This window comes from Habropoda laboriosa, unplaced genomic scaffold (genome assembly GCF_001263275.1).
Source record: "Habropoda laboriosa isolate 0110345459 unplaced genomic scaffold, ASM126327v1 scaffold5, whole genome shotgun sequence".
Classification (NCBI taxonomy): Eukaryota; Metazoa; Arthropoda; class Insecta; order Hymenoptera; family Apidae; genus Habropoda; species Habropoda laboriosa.
Window position 1 is genome coordinate 2634627 of NW_017100161.1, and position 17494 is coordinate 2652120.

The 17494-nt window shown below is 41.0% G+C and overlaps 1 protein-coding gene across 1 annotated transcript in view; it reads left to right on the top strand.

Annotated features, from left to right (window-relative positions):
* The window catches only part of LOC108578428 (serine/threonine-protein phosphatase 2B catalytic subunit 3-like), a 247014-nt gene that overhangs the window by 202807 nt on the left and 26713 nt on the right, over positions 1-17494 (top strand). Inside the window, exons 6-9 of the mRNA XM_017941766.1 lie at positions 5763-5902; positions 15533-15704; positions 15774-15900; positions 16231-16311. Of these exons, the coding sequence (XP_017797255.1) occupies positions 5763-5902; positions 15533-15704; positions 15774-15900; positions 16231-16311 (520 nt within the window). The remainder of the gene's footprint in view (positions 1-5762; positions 5903-15532; positions 15705-15773; positions 15901-16230; positions 16312-17494) is intronic.

Genomic DNA, 17494 nt, shown 5'->3' on the forward strand with positions numbered 1-17494 from the left:
CGTTATGGGACGGGTGTTCCTTAAAATGTGCGTTCGCACGTACCGTTTAAAGTGGAAGGCTCTTGCAAAATTGTCCCCGCGGAACGTGACGTTTCGAGGTGGCAGTTAATATCCGTTTTTACTGCGTTCTTACGTTTGGCGGAAAAGTGCTGCACCGTCGGGAGCCAAGAACTTCGTGACAGGTGTTTCTGTTTTAATTGTCGCTTTTCATTTGGCTAAGTACTGTTGGAGGTGTCGCGGCGAGATGTACCTGCGTGCGATGATTAATAGCGGTTTCTCAACAGAAGATACGTTCGATCTTCTTGAGTTTCTGAAAGTACCTCTAAAGATACTTGTAAAATACCGATCGAAGGAAACAAAATGCACAGGTTGATTAATAAAATATCTATACAGGTGTGTGGATACTTTTTGTACACACTTTATATTCGACCTGAGAAGAAAATAAGCAAAAAGAGGCAGAATTTGGAAATTTCAAAGATTAACAGTTACACCGCTCGAAATTTTTAAACGTTCGTTTGAAAATACCATTTGTATCGTTGAAACGTTCGATGGACGTTGAATTTTCACCGGTCATAGAGGGAAAAAATCGAGTGAAACCGAGAAAGAACGGCCGGCGAGTATCGTGAAAGAGTTCGTATCGCCTAAATAGCTGCACTTCTTCTGAAGAGGAGGATGAACCATTAAAATATCGACTGGAGGATCGAAGAAGGAACAACGGATAACATCGATTGCAAATTATCGCAGATAGACTCGAGGAACATTTTCGATCGGTCGAACTTCACCCACTTTCGCTCTTTTATTCTCTCCGCGTCGATGAATTTTTCCCTACTGCTTTTCACCAGCCTCGTGACTTACTTCCCGCGATTGTTGCAGCTGAAGGAGAAGAAGGAGAGCTCGTAATCTGCCGGAGCAGATGCATACACCATCTCCTAGTAATTTTCCACCCCTTTTTCGTGCGTTCGTTCGTTCGTTCTTCCTGTTGATCGATGGAAGGGAGTTTCCTCGTTTGCTTCGTAGCCTTCCATCTCTTCGGCCCACGTTTATTTCATCTGGTTGCTAATGAAAAAGTGGGAATTGAAAGCAACAATGGGTAGAATGATCTTCGTTTCCTGTGAAATCGCCCTCTGTTTCTGTGGCAGCCATCCGTCGACGCCATTTCGTCGGGTGTTTAATATCGTTAGTTTTTGTGGAACTTGGAGAAATTTGGGTAGACTTTTTTCTGGAGAAATTTCCTTCAACGATCGAGCTCCATTCGGAAGACGAAGAATCACGAATTTGAATGCATTTCTGGTTGCAGACTATAGCTGTATCTCTTCGAATTTGAAAAGATGTATCGAGAGAATATTTTAGAATATTCTTTAAAAATTTATCGAGAGAATATTTCAGAATATTCTTTGAAAATTTATCGAAGAAATATTAAAATATTCTTTAAAAATTTATCCAAGGAATATTAAAGAATATTCTTTAAAAATTTATCCAAGGAATATTAAAGAATATTCTTTAAAAATTTATCCAAGGAATATTAAAGAATATTCTTTAAAAATTTATCCAAGGAATATTAAAGAATATTCTTTGAAAATTTCTCCAGAGAATATTTTAGAATATTCTTAAAAAATTTATCGACAGTGTATTTAAGAATATTGCGAAAACACCGATTCGTTAGCGAGTCAATGCACGAGCTCGCGAGGATTTAGCTGAAATGGAAAGAGAGAGAGAGGGGGGGGGAAAGAGACACGATTCACCTTTGTGACACTATGCTGCGGGGTTAATTAAGTCGAAACGATATCAGCCAGCATACGTGGTTCTTTGTACGGGGGATCGTGCAAGTTGCAATCGTTTCCGAGGCAACGAGCACAGTTAACGAGCAATTAATACGCCGTTGAAACGCGACGCAGTAAAATGATAAGATCGTAAAAGCGCCGCCATTGTTACCGTTTCATTTGCTCGAAATCACTGTACGCAAACTGCGTGTACTCGTAATTACTGCGAACTTTTAAACTGCACATTGAAAAAAAATGGTGAGCAAAAGAGAAACGAAGCAATTTTTAAATACCTTCTTTTATTACCGAAATTAACAAAACTAACGCAATAATCCCTGCAACAGAATTATTCTAGAAGAGAACTAAAAACAACACACACCTTGATTACACATTCTACTGTAATACCTGCTTTCAACCATTTTATCCTGTTTACTCCTAAGAGTAGTTTTTGTTTGCTAAATATTTTCACTTCGCAATTAAACGATAATTGCAAAGTTCATTCTCAAAGATAGCAGATGTCTCTTTCGTGTCGTAAAACTTAAAATTGTCCGCCATCTTGGACGTACCAAAGTCCCCAGATACTTCAGGAATAAATTTCTGTTATACTTACAAAATGGCACCAACACTTTCGAAATATTTCTATATTATACTTAGAAAATAGAACCAACACTTCCTAATTATTTCTATCATAAAAAGAAGCTAAGTTATCCTGTCTTTGGAAGACTTATACCGAAATAAGTAATCAAACTTCGATACCAAAATCGACTTTTCCTAAACGTGAAAAAAGGTTCTAACATAATTCCAAAAACTCTTCATTTCCGAAATACATTTCCGAAATTTCGCATCAAGTCACCCTGTACATCTGTCCACTTGAAAAATAGGAACGCATTACCAACTCGTTGTCGTTCTGCCGCGATCGTATTTTTAACTCGAGGAAGATTGTACCGAGGAATTAACAATTGTCCCATTGGCACGGTCCGCCGAAAAATTCCCCGGACTCGTTGTTCTTCCCGACAGTTGTAAATCTACAAGGGAGACATGTGCAATCGTTGGCCAGCATTCCCCCGAAGTAAAAGCAAAATCCGTAAGTCATACGCAGCTGCAGTTCGTAGATGGGAAATTGCGATACGGGAATGTTGCCCAATGGCGAACGTTTTGGCCGGTGATTCGCCGAGTTGTGCCACCGCCTCTTGGTTCTCGTTTTGTGTTCGACTAACCGCGAATTCCGACCGAAATTCGAGCATCGTCCGAAAGGATACTTGCACTCTGTCCACCGATTGGCAATCGTCCGAGGAAAAGTTCTTAACGTGACTCCGGTGCCCTGTCTCGTGCAAAATGCCTGCGCCAGATTAACGACGCGCTTGATAGTTGTGCAGGGGTAAGTAGTATAGGAGCGTATATGGTCAGACGAGACACAATCTGACGCTGTACTCTGTAACTTGGGAAAAATGCACTTTGACCCTTGAAAATTTATGCAGGAAAATTTCTTACCCTTTGTAGCTGTCGTAGAAAATATTTTTATCCCATTGGAAATCTTTCTTTGCGAATTTTGAAAAAGAAAGAAAAATGAAGAGATCCGAATCCTCTTCTGTGGATTTCGAAGTCATCTGCGATGATAATTTTGCGATTATTCTTACCTTATCGTCGTTTTTATTCGTACTTGCACTTTTCAGAGTCGAAACGATCAGTTTTCAAATATTTTTATCCGATTGGAAATCGTTTTTTCAAATTTTAAAAAATTCCAGGAGAAGAAAAATGAAGAGATCTGAATCTTCCGTAGGTTTCAAACTCATCTGCAGTGATAATTTTGCAATTCTTCTTATCCTATGGTCGTTTTTATTCGCATTTTCACTTTCCAGAGGCGATACGATCAGTTTCGAGAGCGAAATTCCGTGAATTACGGCGAAATGCGCGATTCAATTCGATCGTAGGAAAGTTATCGCGGATTTAGAGGCGAGAACGGCGCAGCTACTTTGGCAAAGGCAATAATGGCTGGTGATATTACGTCTGCTATTATTAGGTGTGAACTGCTCGTTACACTGTAAACTGCGTTCTCGTCTCGAACGTGTGTGCGCGTGCACGTGTGTACAGAAGAGAGGCGTGCGTGTGCGACACACGCAGCCAGCGAGCAGCGCACAGGGAACTAATGCCATTCAACATAATTAGCGTTACCTATTATGATCAAAACTTGTAGTCCACGACTGCTGGGTCTCTGTGGCACGATAAACAGAGGGACAACGTCGATACGTCAACGTTAAGTCAGCCCTCACGTAGTTGGGTAATTACGAACGGGTAATTATTGGAAACGTTTCGACGCCGAGAGCAAACCAGGTAGCCACTTCCTTTTCTCTCGTTCTTTCTCTCTCTTTTCGCTGGAACGTATCGTAGACAGATTTATATAGGAGCGAAGTTCGTCTTTTATTTTGCTCCGCAATTTTATCGAATTTTTGACGAATCGAGTGTGTTGAAGAATTCAGAGGAAAAATTGCAGCCTGATTTTTCACGGGGATTGAATTCAGAAGTGCTGGAATTTTTTTGCAAATTTTCAGAGATCGTTCTGTAAGTTGATCTGAATAACTGAACGATTCCGAATAAAATGGAAACGAAGAGTATTTCAAAAATAATTTTGATTTAAAAAATTCTTTTTAAATTTGTAACATTTTCAATTGTTGACTTTCCTCGGGTGGAATATTTCGAAAATTTCGAAAGTTGATAATTTAATCAAAAGCTGATTTTAATTATCGCGTGTAATCGATCGAGGCGGCTGATTTCGAATTTCCTCCGAATTACAGGGGCGAACTGTGTTTGCTCTGGATGGAGCGTATGAAAGAGTATCGAGCGCGAGAGTTCCGCTCGCGGGGAACGGTGGAAAAATAGAACGCGGGGGACTGGTCCGATTGACAGCGATGGTTCAAATATTTAAACTTTTTTCTCCCGTTGAAGATGTCTCTGCGCGGTCCTTTCGACATCCACTCGAACAGCAGAGGGTTGAAGCGGGTGGAGAGGAGAGATAGATGGAGAGGGTAAAAGTTTCCCCCGGTCGGAACTCCACTGATTTTTCTTTGATTCCGTCGAGCGGTTCGACACAGGCCCGGAATAAATCTAGGCCAGAGTTCGTGAATGCTTTATGACGCGGAAACACCACTCGAGAAGCGAATCTGTCCTCTGAACATGTGTAGATGCCTGTGTGTGTGTGTGTGTGTGTGTGTGTGTACTACGTGCGAGGGTGTGTTTGTGTCTCTTCCGAGTGAATAAGTGGCTCGTCTACCTAGTTTCTCCATCGAGAGAGCGTAAACCACTCTTCTCTTCTTCTTCTCCTTTTTTCTTCTTTTTTTGGTCGGGAATTCTTAACGAATCCGAGATCGCGAGTTTCAATTAAGTAACACGCGAAGCTCTTTGGAAAGTTCCTCGAGTTGTGTGTCGATGGGCCTCGAATCAACTGTTCCCGGATCGATGTTAGGTAGAAAAATGAATTTTGGAAATTTTTGTTAAGTCTTGTTAAGTTATTTAATACTCGAAACAGATAGATGTCTTCTTACGCAGAAAGAAGTCGATGTCCGAGTTATTACGAAAATAGTTCGATTAACGTTTAAATTAACTTTGTTTAAACATAAGGAATGAATCTTGAAAGAAGGGTACAATTACACTTCAAATCGATCGGTGTTCAGCTAGTCGGTGAACAATCAATTTTCCCAAAATCGTCGACTGTATTCAAGCGTCTGAATATTGAATTCCTGGTCAGGTGTACAAGTGTGAAGATTCGTAATAAGGAAGTTGGACATCTGATATTTCAGCACGATAATCGGAGGATGATTTTCATTTAGACGCATGTCGAAACGAAAACAGGCCCCGTTAATTAGAAACTTGTAGCTAGCGGGCTCTCTCCGTGCATCCAGCAGCGTTCGGGATAATTAGGCGCGCGTGGAGCGTTTACACAGGCCGGCTGTATACGTCAGACGGTTCCTTCGTTTAATTCGATCGATGTTTACCTTGCTGTTTCAGTTGGACAGGTTCAAAGAGCCGCCGGCGTTCGGGCCGATGTGTGACCTGCTCTGGTCCGATCCTCTGGAGGATTTCGGGAACGAGAAGAACGCGGAGCACTTCTCTCACAACAGCGTCAGGGGTTGTTCGTACTTTTACAGGCAAGTAACCTTCCTATTATCTCCTTAAAAGAAGAAGTTTCTAGAGAAACTGGTGAGAAAAGGCTGGAAAGATCGACCGGGTCAAAAGTGACCCATTGATACATTTTTTAAATAAACACAAGTGAACGATCGATACTGACAAGGGAACTTCGGTATATAAATATGTCAATCTTATCGGATAATGTGATATTTAAATAATTTTAATTGATACGTGCTTGTGTGCTGTCATCGTACCAAGTATGTGTGCGAATCTATGGTATTCTTTTTTTTTTTGGGTATTTTGGTATTTATCTGCATTCATTTGACATATTTTTCGATATGATAGGAAATTAAAAGTTTTTCACAACGGTAGTGGAAGATTTTTTATTTAAAAACAGAATTTTCATTAACTTAATAGCGCAGTCTGATAAGGCATAAAAAGCCATTCAATTTTTATTATAAACATTTTTTTGTATCTACTATAGTTTTAAAGATATACAGGGAAATAGGGTAACACTTGTCTTCGTTCAAGGGCTGTTTTCACCTGGAAGAGCCGAAATTGGGCCAAAAAGAAAATTGCCCGATACTTCTCTCGAGGTCCCCTACAAACCCACAAAGTTTCAAAAAAGTCGTTCCCTTGTGAGAAGTGTCATTTGCAACTTTCTCACTTCTCTGTTCGTATCGATATGAAACTAATTTTTGAATCGCATAAAAATTCACTTTTGGAAAGCTAGTAACGGGTCATTTTCGACCCAGATGGTCCCAGTGTCAAGAAAATTGAACCTTTTGCTTTGTAAATGTATTTTTGGTAGGTTTAAATCGTAAGCCTGGGTCCTTCGCATTCGACGAGTCCTTCGATGGATAAAAGTCGTGAAAGTTCTAAATAAAATTCCCCTGAACTAGAACGTTTTATCGGTGTAACATAAAGCTGAAGGATGATTCGTTATATCTAAGAACGTTAAAACGCGAATTTCAACAGTACACCGTGGGTCGCAAGTAGTTTACGGCAGGTGAACAGCGAATTTTTCATTTTAGTGAAAGAAACCATTAGGGAAATTTTCCTTCCACTTCCGCCTCGTTGAAAAATCTCTCGCGGCCTTTTACGTTTCCGTTTCACCCTTCCCCGCCGTTCCTGATCCCATTCAGCGAGTAATTAGCCGGTCGTTTGTTCGTCGTGGCTCGAAAGCGATCGCGAAACGAGCCAACTTCGCGACGAGTTTCACCGGAAGCTCGCGACTCGCGTCGTCCCCTCTGGCACGCCGTTGTTCTCCTCTACCTTTTCTCCGATCGTCCGCGGGAAAAATTAATAGCAATCGTTGCGTTTCTTCTCTTTCTTCTTTTTTTTTTTTTTTCTCCCGCACCGTTTCTCGACCAAGCAAACTGTGAACGACGCTTCCTTTTCAACGAAACTTTCAAACGTATCGCGAACTCTTTCTGTCGGAAGTTCGGTGAAAAATGTGCGGAGAACAAAGGAACCTTTCGAGGTATTTTTGTATTTCCTTTTTCGAACGTGTCTGATTGGAAAATGAATGAGTGCAAACCAGTGGATGCTCTTTTGATCGTTCGCGTTTCAATATTAACATTTCGATACGGTTAGAGGGGAAAGGAATCAGCGAGGCTTTGTCTTTTTGTCGGGATAAATTGAATTAACGTTCGTAAAAGGGGCGGTTGTTGGAAATGATAATGGACAATGCGAATTTTCGAATGACCACAGTAGTGGTTTCATCGGCGAAAACACCGAGTACGCGAAATTTTCTGCTGTCTCTTTGTTTAACCGAAGAATTTTCGCCGCGTACTGCGTTCGGTTTCTAGTTGTTTCGTTGGAACTATTTTTCCTGCCGCGCGTTTTAATCGACAACGAGCTTTCCTCGGCTGTTTACAAATTTGCGAAAAAGTTTTTGTCTTTTTGCGATGTTTCGTTTGAAAGAAAACTCGATTTTTCGTTATTCTTTTCTTGGCGTGTTGCTATAATTCATTTCACCTCGTCCATCCAGAGAATATTTTCCACGGAATCTCCAAGAAAGAATAAAGAACGCGAGTAAAGAGAAATGTGATCACAGCTGCTGAAAAATTACCAATTCGATAAACCGATTCGTGACAACGTGAAAAATATTATTGGACCAGCTGATGTTCGTGAAAAATTCTTCAGAACAAGACTCCTCGAATTTTCCCGTATTTATTTACATGTTCAAAGGAACAAATGGCTTTTCGATCGAACGCGCCGTCTAGAGTTTCCGTTGAAAACGAAAAATAACAAAAACAGTTGCCCGGTTGTCGTTTCTCCATCGAAAATTTTCACCGTGCTGCTGGAAAAATCGGAACCGCAAAAAGCCGCGTGTTTGCCGGGGCTATTAATGGATTATACGCAAAGCCGAATGATTTTTAATCTCGCATATGCTGGGAATAACGCTTCACACGCGCTAATCAACATTTACACTTTCATTTACACGTCCTGGATAAAGTAGAACGTTGTTTAAATTATTATACGCGGATTCGAAATTAATAATTCCGTATTGGGTTCCCATTAAAAGCATACATACAGATGCACTCCAATTAAATATGAAAAGACACGTTGCAAAGTATACCTATTCTTAGAGAAAGATTTAAAAAACCTCACCTTATAAAATACCCACTACAAAGTAACAACGAATATTTAAACTTGTGTTTAAAAAAGAGAAACACTATCCGAGAGATACGAAATAAGAAATTTCCTTGGCTGAGATGAAAGAGCTCTGATTATCTCGATATTGAAAGAAATATATACAATATTTATCAATTTGAATATTTAAAATATAAGAAAATAAGTAACAAATCAGCTAGTAGGTCCGACGAAGCGCGTGCCTTTTCCACTGAAGTCCTCACAATTACACGTCCACTGATTAGCGTTGTTTACGAACTGCGATTTAACCGGGGGAGTCCCCGGTCGACAATTAGCCCCGGCTAATGAAGGGGAATTGTGTTTCGTTTAAATTTGTCGGCGGGCACACGGCCGAGTTGCTTCAGTCGCGAAATCCCCGCTGTCTGACCATGCGTCGACCCATACTACTCGCGCTACTCACGCTTCACACTGTTCTCGCCTGACCGAGTAATTAACGCGAATTTTCGGGGCCGGGTACGCTCGTATCGATGTACACGGCCGGTGAATTAGACGAATTGCTCGTTTGTCTGAAAATATCGGCGACGAAACGGGGAACACTTACGTTCGATTGTCGGAACACGTTCGACATCTCGAAAGTGTCGTCGTTGAAAGTTTTAAATCACCCTGCCGATACTTACCGAAAAGGAGGTTTTTCCGGTCCGAGTCCGATACAACATCCGGACGCCTCCCTTCGCTAAAATGTGGACGCCGAAATTCCATCTGGCAGGCTATAGCCGATACAGGGTCTCTCCCCGAGGTACGGCGCATCTACTTGGACACGGAAAGCCAACACTAGTTACCGATACTTACCGTGGCGACTAATTAAAAGTGAACCCATTTTTTTAGGAAAAAAGAAGTAATAGAAAGAGACATAATTTTTGAAAGAAAGTAGCCGCTGCAACATTTCAAAATGGTGTTCAAATTTCTGTCACCGAGTTGGAATTTAATTTAGGAAAAGCTTGGAATATTGAAAAAGCCCGGTATCGTTGCAGTATAGATTAAAATGTTTTCCGTGTTCCTGTTAATTAGTCCAATGAGTCTTCAGAGGAGAGAAAAAAGGGGAGAAAGTTTCACGAGATTTCGCCGCGTTCGAGGATGGTTAACCGAAGGTTGCCGCGACGCCGGGCGTCGATTACGTCCGCGTCGAACACGGCCGGTGTGTTCGTGTAAACAAATTAAGCGCTAGACGTCAGTCGACTGACCTTTTTCGCGCGCCTATAACTGACCTGGCCAAGGACCGTGAGAAACTCTCGAGCCAAGGTAAAGGCAAGGCCGCCAACTACCCTTAAGCATCGTTCACATCGACCGCAATCCCGATATTCTCGATACTCCTATAATTTCCGTTTCTTTTTAATAAAACATTCGATTTTTTCAAATTGGAGAACGCATCGCGTATTTCTTCTCTCTTCTTTTTTTTTTTGCTTCGTTTGCAATCAGAATTAAATTTCTACCGATACCCAGGACTTTTATAACGATTTTATACGAAGCTCGTTACCCCGGATTCTCCGACTCGCGATTAATTATGCGCCGTACGAGCCGATTTATGTTCGCGCGGCAGCTAGCTGCTGTTCACCATTAAAAATTCGAAAGCGTTGTTTCGCGTAAATTGCACGTTCGCCGGAACCTGATGGCCACGCGAAGTCGTTATCATACTAAATGCCATCCTCTCCGTGGAATTTATTTTAGTATCATTTACCGCGACGCGTTTATAACGCAAACGATGACAGGACGGTGTAATCTTCTTCTCGTATCCGACTCTCGAATCTTTCCTTTCCTGGAATATCTTCCCTCATAATCCGTCGCGTTAAAAGGAAACGTATGATACAAATGACGGCGTAATGATTGCATCTCTTTCAAACGTCTCGTAAATTCTACTCGTACGATCTGTCTCGAATGCAATTTTCTTTTTTTTAAGTGGCAAGGAATAATTTACTCGAATCTACGCTTCGTGGTATCATTTCAATGACGCACAGAATGGTGAAGAGAGATGGTTCGTAACTTGAAGGGCAGATACAGTGCGTATCATAAATATACCAACCCATCGATATTTCAATATTTTAACACGTTGACTGCCAAGCCTATTTTGAAGAAATCTGTTCTAGGCGCCAACATTTTTTTTTTCAATTTATTGCATAGAATTAAACAAACACATATTAATTTTTATATCATGACTTTAATTTTAATTGCTTTTTTTGCAAAAAAATGCTTTCGAATTATCTCGTGGTCGGGCGTCTCCGAATAGGATGTAACTTCTACCAGCAAACTGCCAACTACGAGTTATCTCGTAGCTTGGCAGTCGACGTGTTAATAATTTAAGAAAAGATATTATGACGATGAGTCATTTTAGACTTATGTGTAATAGGAGTTCAAATAAATAAATATTACTGTAAAGCATAGAAATAGAAAAATACCCAGCCAAATTAATCAAATTTTAAGGGGTTGGTGTATTTACGATACGCACTGTACTGCTCGTCAAAGTGCAGGAAAAAATTCCTCGAGGAAGTATGAATCGAAAAACGAATATTTTCAGAGTTGTAAATAATTTTTAATTGCGATTAAAGCAAGTAATTTTTCAATCCACGTTCTACCCTTAACCCTTCCACTATGGTAGATTTTGGTACTGAAATTTTTCTTTACTTCAGCCGCATCGTTTTCAAATTTGTTCTGTTAAAAATCAAAGAGAAAGTTCGCAAAGGATGAAATTTAGGTAAAAATCCACCAAAAGCCTTCGATAGCACAGTGTGAACAAATTTTCAACGCCGGAAATGGTTGAACTTCTAAACCTTCGTTTTTCAGTACCACCCGGTATGCACCAACCGAACAAAATCGACTTGAATATTCAGAACGACGATAAATCCACGATAGAAACGATAAAAATGAACAGGCTGAATTCTCGCAGGCTGCACGATCGGAGGGATAGCAACAATAATCACGAGGCATTAACACGCTCGGCGAAGCTTATTAGCTAATTGATTCGTCCGCGATCCGCGTTCCTCTTTTTCCGCACGAATCGTTGGCGCGAGCGTGCAATCGATTCGCGAGAGATGACCCCCGTCAGATGCTGATGATTTATCGGCCGCATTATAATTTATAAATGCCCCGACCGTGCCTCTGTTATCGCGCTCGATCACCGGATAAAATTACTCCGCGCGAGAGAGACAGAGGGAACGAGCGAAAGAGGGCGGGAGAGGGAGAGTTATCGCGAATTTTCGCGTGCAACCTCGCGTGCGGCTTCCAACTACACGAGCGAAATTGTCGAGAGCGTTTTAAGCCTCCGTTGCACCGTACTTCCGGCCAACCTTCGAACGAATTTCACGTACGGTACGTCGATTCCAGGTGGATTGTTATTGTTCTTGCCGGTGTTACTCCGTGAATTTAGATTCTTTGAGATTTTTTCTATTTTTTTTTTTTTTTTGCGTTTGTGAATGGAAGAGTTTTTAAGACGTTCTCTTTTAATTTGAACGTATAAGGTAGCAGATTACTGTCAGAGATAATTGTACGGAACTTTTTCTTTCGTGAATATTTAATGACAAGTGCGTTCTCCAGGATTTCTTTTGATACTTGAGAATGGAAGAATTTTTAAGACGTTCTTCTTCTCTTTGTAATTTGAACGTATAAGATAGGAAGTTACTGTCACGAAGGTGCTAGCCTCTCAATGCACTCAAATGCAAAAATGAAAAAAAATTAAAATAAAAAAAAAAGAGGAGATTCTAAGCTTAAAACAAGTGTCTTCTCCAAGATCTTTTTTTACTTTTTTACACTTGTGAATGGAAGAATTTGTTGCAAGAATTTTGGAGAAACTGTAATTTCTCTTTTGGAATTTTATTTTTGATAAGAAACAAGGTGACAAATTACTGTCAGAGATGAATGTACGTAATTCTTTCTTTGATGAATATCTATCGACAAGTCTGTTCTACAAGATTTTTTAATACTTATGAATGGAAGCATTTGTTGCAAAAATTTTGAAGAATTTCGGAGAAACTGTAATTCTTCCTTTTTACTTTAATTTTATTTTTGATAGGAAATGAAGTGACAAATTACTGTCAGAGATGATTACAATAATTCACTTCGATAAATATTTAACGAGAATTACGGAAAACCTGCAGTATTTCCCTCTGAAATATTCCAATTTTAAAATATTGTCAATCATCGAGACAAATTTGAAGTAAATCTACTACACACAACTCTACAAAACTTCCTCTCCAAGCTTCACTATTAATTTCCATCCCCCGTTGCTTCATCTTCCTCCAAAAGTCTAATTCGACCGTAATTCGTTCCACCGTCAACATACCGACCGACTGGCCGGACTGAACCCTTTACCACTCCTCGCAATTCCACCGAAATTTCGTCGCGCTTCCGTTGCCAGCGTTCGCCTCGAGACGCAAGGAAGCTCGTTCTAGGTTTTACAGCCGCGGAACGGGAAAATTTTGGCAGTGCATGTCGCCGTAAAAGCTGACTCGGTTAGCAGCCGCTGAAATTTCGGCTAAAATTAAATGCGTTTTCAGTGTAGACGCGGAGAGAACAGGCGCGATAAATCATCGTGTCGCGCTGGCCGGCGATAAAACGCGCGATATTTTGCCGCCACGCGATTCCATTGTATCGAATCTGACGGCCGACAGATAGTTTGCGCTCGTCGAAAGCAACACGGTTGTTGTTGCTATCTTTCTCGCGGAACGAAATCGCTCGAATTCTCTCTCGAATTTTTCCCCCAACAGAGGGAGAGATGTTACGCGGTGATTATCGATTCTGTTGCTTTTTCATCCCTATAAATCATAACCACCGATGTTTCTTTCCTTTCTAACACCGTGCTTTGTAAAATTCTAACGCTAGCTTGGAGAACACGCGGCTGTGCGGTTGTAAAACGTCGGGAACAAGAATAGCCACGGATTTAGCTTGGATTTTATCGATGATAATAATCAAGGAAATTTATCGCACCGAATCTCGCTTGTCGAATTTTCGGGAATGATTTCTGGAACGATCAGGTATCGGGAAATTTTCATAGCTCGTACTATTTTTCTTCTTTTTTCTTTTATTTCGAGAATTTGGCAATATTCCAAAGGAACTACGAGAGAGAAATCGAAACTGTTTTGAAACGGTTCGTAAGGTTAGGTTTCGAATTTCTGATATCTAAAGAAAGATCCCAGATGTGTGTACGTGCTGCTTAGCATAATCTAACAATCGTCCCAGAAGCTCCGGTCATAAAGCGAGCTAATCAGCGACGCAAGGTGATCGAATGCGGTTCTCACGCGCTTCACGTGACCCGGCGCGATCAGAATGGAGGTCGCTGCGTTTACGAGGGCGAAATAAAAGCGCGGAGGAGAAGTAGGGTAGGCAGGGAGTTCTCTCACGTGAACAGCTTTTACGAGTCTGTCTTTCTCGAGATTGTACGGCGTAACGGAGGGAACGACGGCGCGAACCATCTCGAACGATTTCTTTATAGCGTCGCGGCCATTACGGAATTGCCACTATAGCGTTGCACTCGTCCAAGAGTATCTCTCGAATATTACGACGTGTTCGCCTGCCGTTTTACCGCATTCCGCGCAATTTCTCGTTCTTATCTTGTGTGCTCCAACTTTCTTAATCGCTCTCTGAATAGAAAGTAACCGTACCCTCTTGTTAGAGTGTTTAGGTTCGCAGGGAAGAACTGTAACAACGAATGTACACACTCGTGGGTTAGCTTTGGTAAATGTCCATTTCTGCTTGGACAAAAGAAGGACGAGTTTTACTTTGGTTTGAAAAATCGTCTGTGACCATAATTACGTGGGAAAGGCGTTACTCGCGAATGAAATTGTTTATGCACAATTACTGGAGCAATTGGCGAGGTTCGTTCTTACATTTCGTGCAATGTAGTGTAGTATCGGGGCCTCCGTACCCAAATAGGAAACTTGGAAGGGAGAATAGAGAGGGAGTGGTTGGCGTAGCGCTCAAAGCCTCGGCTTGCTAAGCCGAAGGTCCCGGGTTCGATTCCCGTTGGGTCCTCAATATTTTTTTCCGTCGGTTCCTACAAATGGGGGTTCGTCCGGGATGGAGGCATCTACGGCTACACGAAGCCAGGCGCTGTGAGATGAAAACATATGAGAGGGTGGTTGCACGTCTCCCAAAAATAGTTGAGAAACAGAGTTTCGGCTGAGAGTGCCACTGTGTGAAGGAGTGTACCCCAAGTGTTGAGTTGAGTTGTGTTGCATTGAGGACATTCGAGGGCGAATGTCAGTTCAGGATGGCCGAGTGTAGTATCGGGGCCTCCGTACCCAAATAGGAAACCTCGAAGGGACAATAGAGAGGGAGTGGTTAGCGTAGCTCGCAAAGCCTCGGCTTGCTAAGCCGAAGGTCCCGGGTTCGATTCCCGTTGGGTCCTCAATATTTTCCCTAGGTTCCTACAATCACGTTCTCCGATAAATAATAATCGGGATAATTGCTTTTAATACGTACATTGAAATGTACGGCTTTCGGGCTGAAATTTCGCATGGGCGTCAGTTCCATCCTTACTAACTCCTAGAAATTGAGAAAGTCCAAGAGCAAGAATCCTTACCGTCAATTTCGGGTTTAAGTCTGGGACGGACGTCCTCGCTGATTCTCCGGGCCGGTTCTGTCGGTTGGTGGTTTCGATAGAGGGTAGAAAAAATATACTTGACAGAGGTTACAGGCTTTTTTAAGCCTGGGAACTCTGGGTCCTTTTCAGGGCAGCATCGCAATGAAATAAAAATATACGGCTGAATACTTAATAATTTAACCCTTTCTCTGTAGCTGCAGGCGTTTTAAAAATTTGCCCACTCTATTTGGCGCTCTTCCACCTTAATTTTGTGTCTTAAGCACTTCTACCTTAATTTTGAAATAATAAGAAAATTAAGAAGAAAACAGTGTTTGCAACCGTGGATAAAGGGTTAGGGCGCAGCGAAAGGGTTGAATGGTAGCATGAAGGTTGGGATTGATTGTAGTTGATTTCGATTGATTTTGTAAGATCGGTGGAAAGGTGGTGAATTGAATTTCCATATTTTCGTGGATTGTTTGCACAGTTACGCAGCGTGCTGCGATTTTCTGCAGAACAACAACCTGCTCAGCATCATAAGGGCGCACGAGGCGCAGGACGCGGGCTACCGTATGTACCGGAAATCTCAGACGACGGGCTTTCCATCGTTAATCACCATCTTCAGTGCGCCCAACTACCTCGACGTTTACAATAACAAGGTGAGATACGTAGCAGTTATAAATTTCACGAAAATTACAAGATTTGGAAAATGTGTAATTCTGTTTCAGGCGGCAGTTCTGAAGTACGAGAACAACGTGATGAACATCAGGCAGTTCAACTGTTCACCGCATCCCTACTGGCTGCCGAACTTCATGGATGTTTTCACGTGGTCATTGCCATTTGTAGGTGAAAAAGGTAAGTATATCTACTTTTCGCACTAAATTTTTAGTTAGTTTTTAGAAATCTTGGAGTTTTCAAGAAGAAATGAAAATCATTTTTAAGTTGAAATTAATAGAAGAAACGTCAGAATTTTTCAGCACTCAACTAATCACCGGAGCGATGATGAATTTGCAAATAACTAATTATTTGATATTTCCAGTTCAATAGAAAATAATATTTTAGTTATGCCTTTGATTTCAATCATTCATTGCTTTATTATAAAATCTCTAAAATTTACTATTCTGACGTTGGTTAATCTCCGTGATTAATTGTTACTTCGTTTCCGTTCTATCTTTCGTTCTACAGTCACAGAGATGTTGGTGAACGTGCTGAACATTTGCTCGGACGACGAGCTGATGAGCGACGGAGATGATGGGCTCGAAGAAGGTAACGTCCACTATCACTTCACTCTTCCTCATTCTTCTTTAATACGATCACGTTTCTTGCAGAGATTCTCCTTTCTCTCTCTCTCTATCTATCTTTTTATATATATACATATTTTTTTTCTTATCTCTTATATCGATATCCACTGGTCCCTCTTACATCGTGATCAGAGTGTCTCCTCCTGTGAACCACACATGTTTGATGCTTGAACGTTTAACCGATTGAAAGTGGGAATGTCACCAACTTCCGGTGCTGTTTTATCTGTTTTCTCTGTCAACGATTGACGTTGGTATTCCTACCTTTTTTTTCTATTTTTTTTTAATTTTTAATCAAATTCAAGTGACTTAAAGGATACAGAAACTTTCCACTGGGAATCTCGAACGTGCTCTAGACACGATTTAAGAGTGGCCACGTTGAACGCTCGGGAACGCGAGGATTCATTTCTCCATCGTGCGTTAAAGTCTCGGAGATTAAGCGATGAATGGTGATCCCCTTTTGGTTTTTGAATCGTCGCGTTCGACCGAATGGAAGATCGATCGCGTGACTGCAAAGAATTTTCGTATTATCAAACGAAAGAAGAAGAAAAAATATATATATACAAACTCTTCTCTATCTTCACGTCTCTATCTTTTTATTTTTTCAATCTACTCTACACACTTTTCGATTTAACTTCCGATCCGCACTTCGCTTACGAGGAACGCTACACTCGAGTGCATATATTGTCGATTTTGTTCTGCTTGAAAATATATCGATGAATGCTACAAACTTTTTATCTCTCTCTCTCTCTTTCTCTCTCTTTCTCTATCTTTCTCTCTATTTCGTTGAAAATAAATCTGTCTTCCCTCGAATGACACGAATTTTATTCTAGAAAAAAAAAAAAGGACAAAATATCGATAGATAATAAAACGAATGCAATTGTAAGGCTTGACGTCATGTTTCAAGGAAAACAGAATCGATAAATGATGCACGTTCGTAGTAACTCCTCGTTAAACGATGCGAGGAACGAAGCTAGTGCTCTTTTCATATTCAACCTCACGTTTCTTCTTGTTCGATTGTTTGTTTATCGCCGTTGGGTTGAAACGCTTAGGAGAAAACAAAGTTACTCCGTTTCGCCTTTAAAACTAAATTCTTGCAAATTTCAATATCGTCCTTTTCTGTCCACTTTCACGTCTCGTAAAAGGCTGTC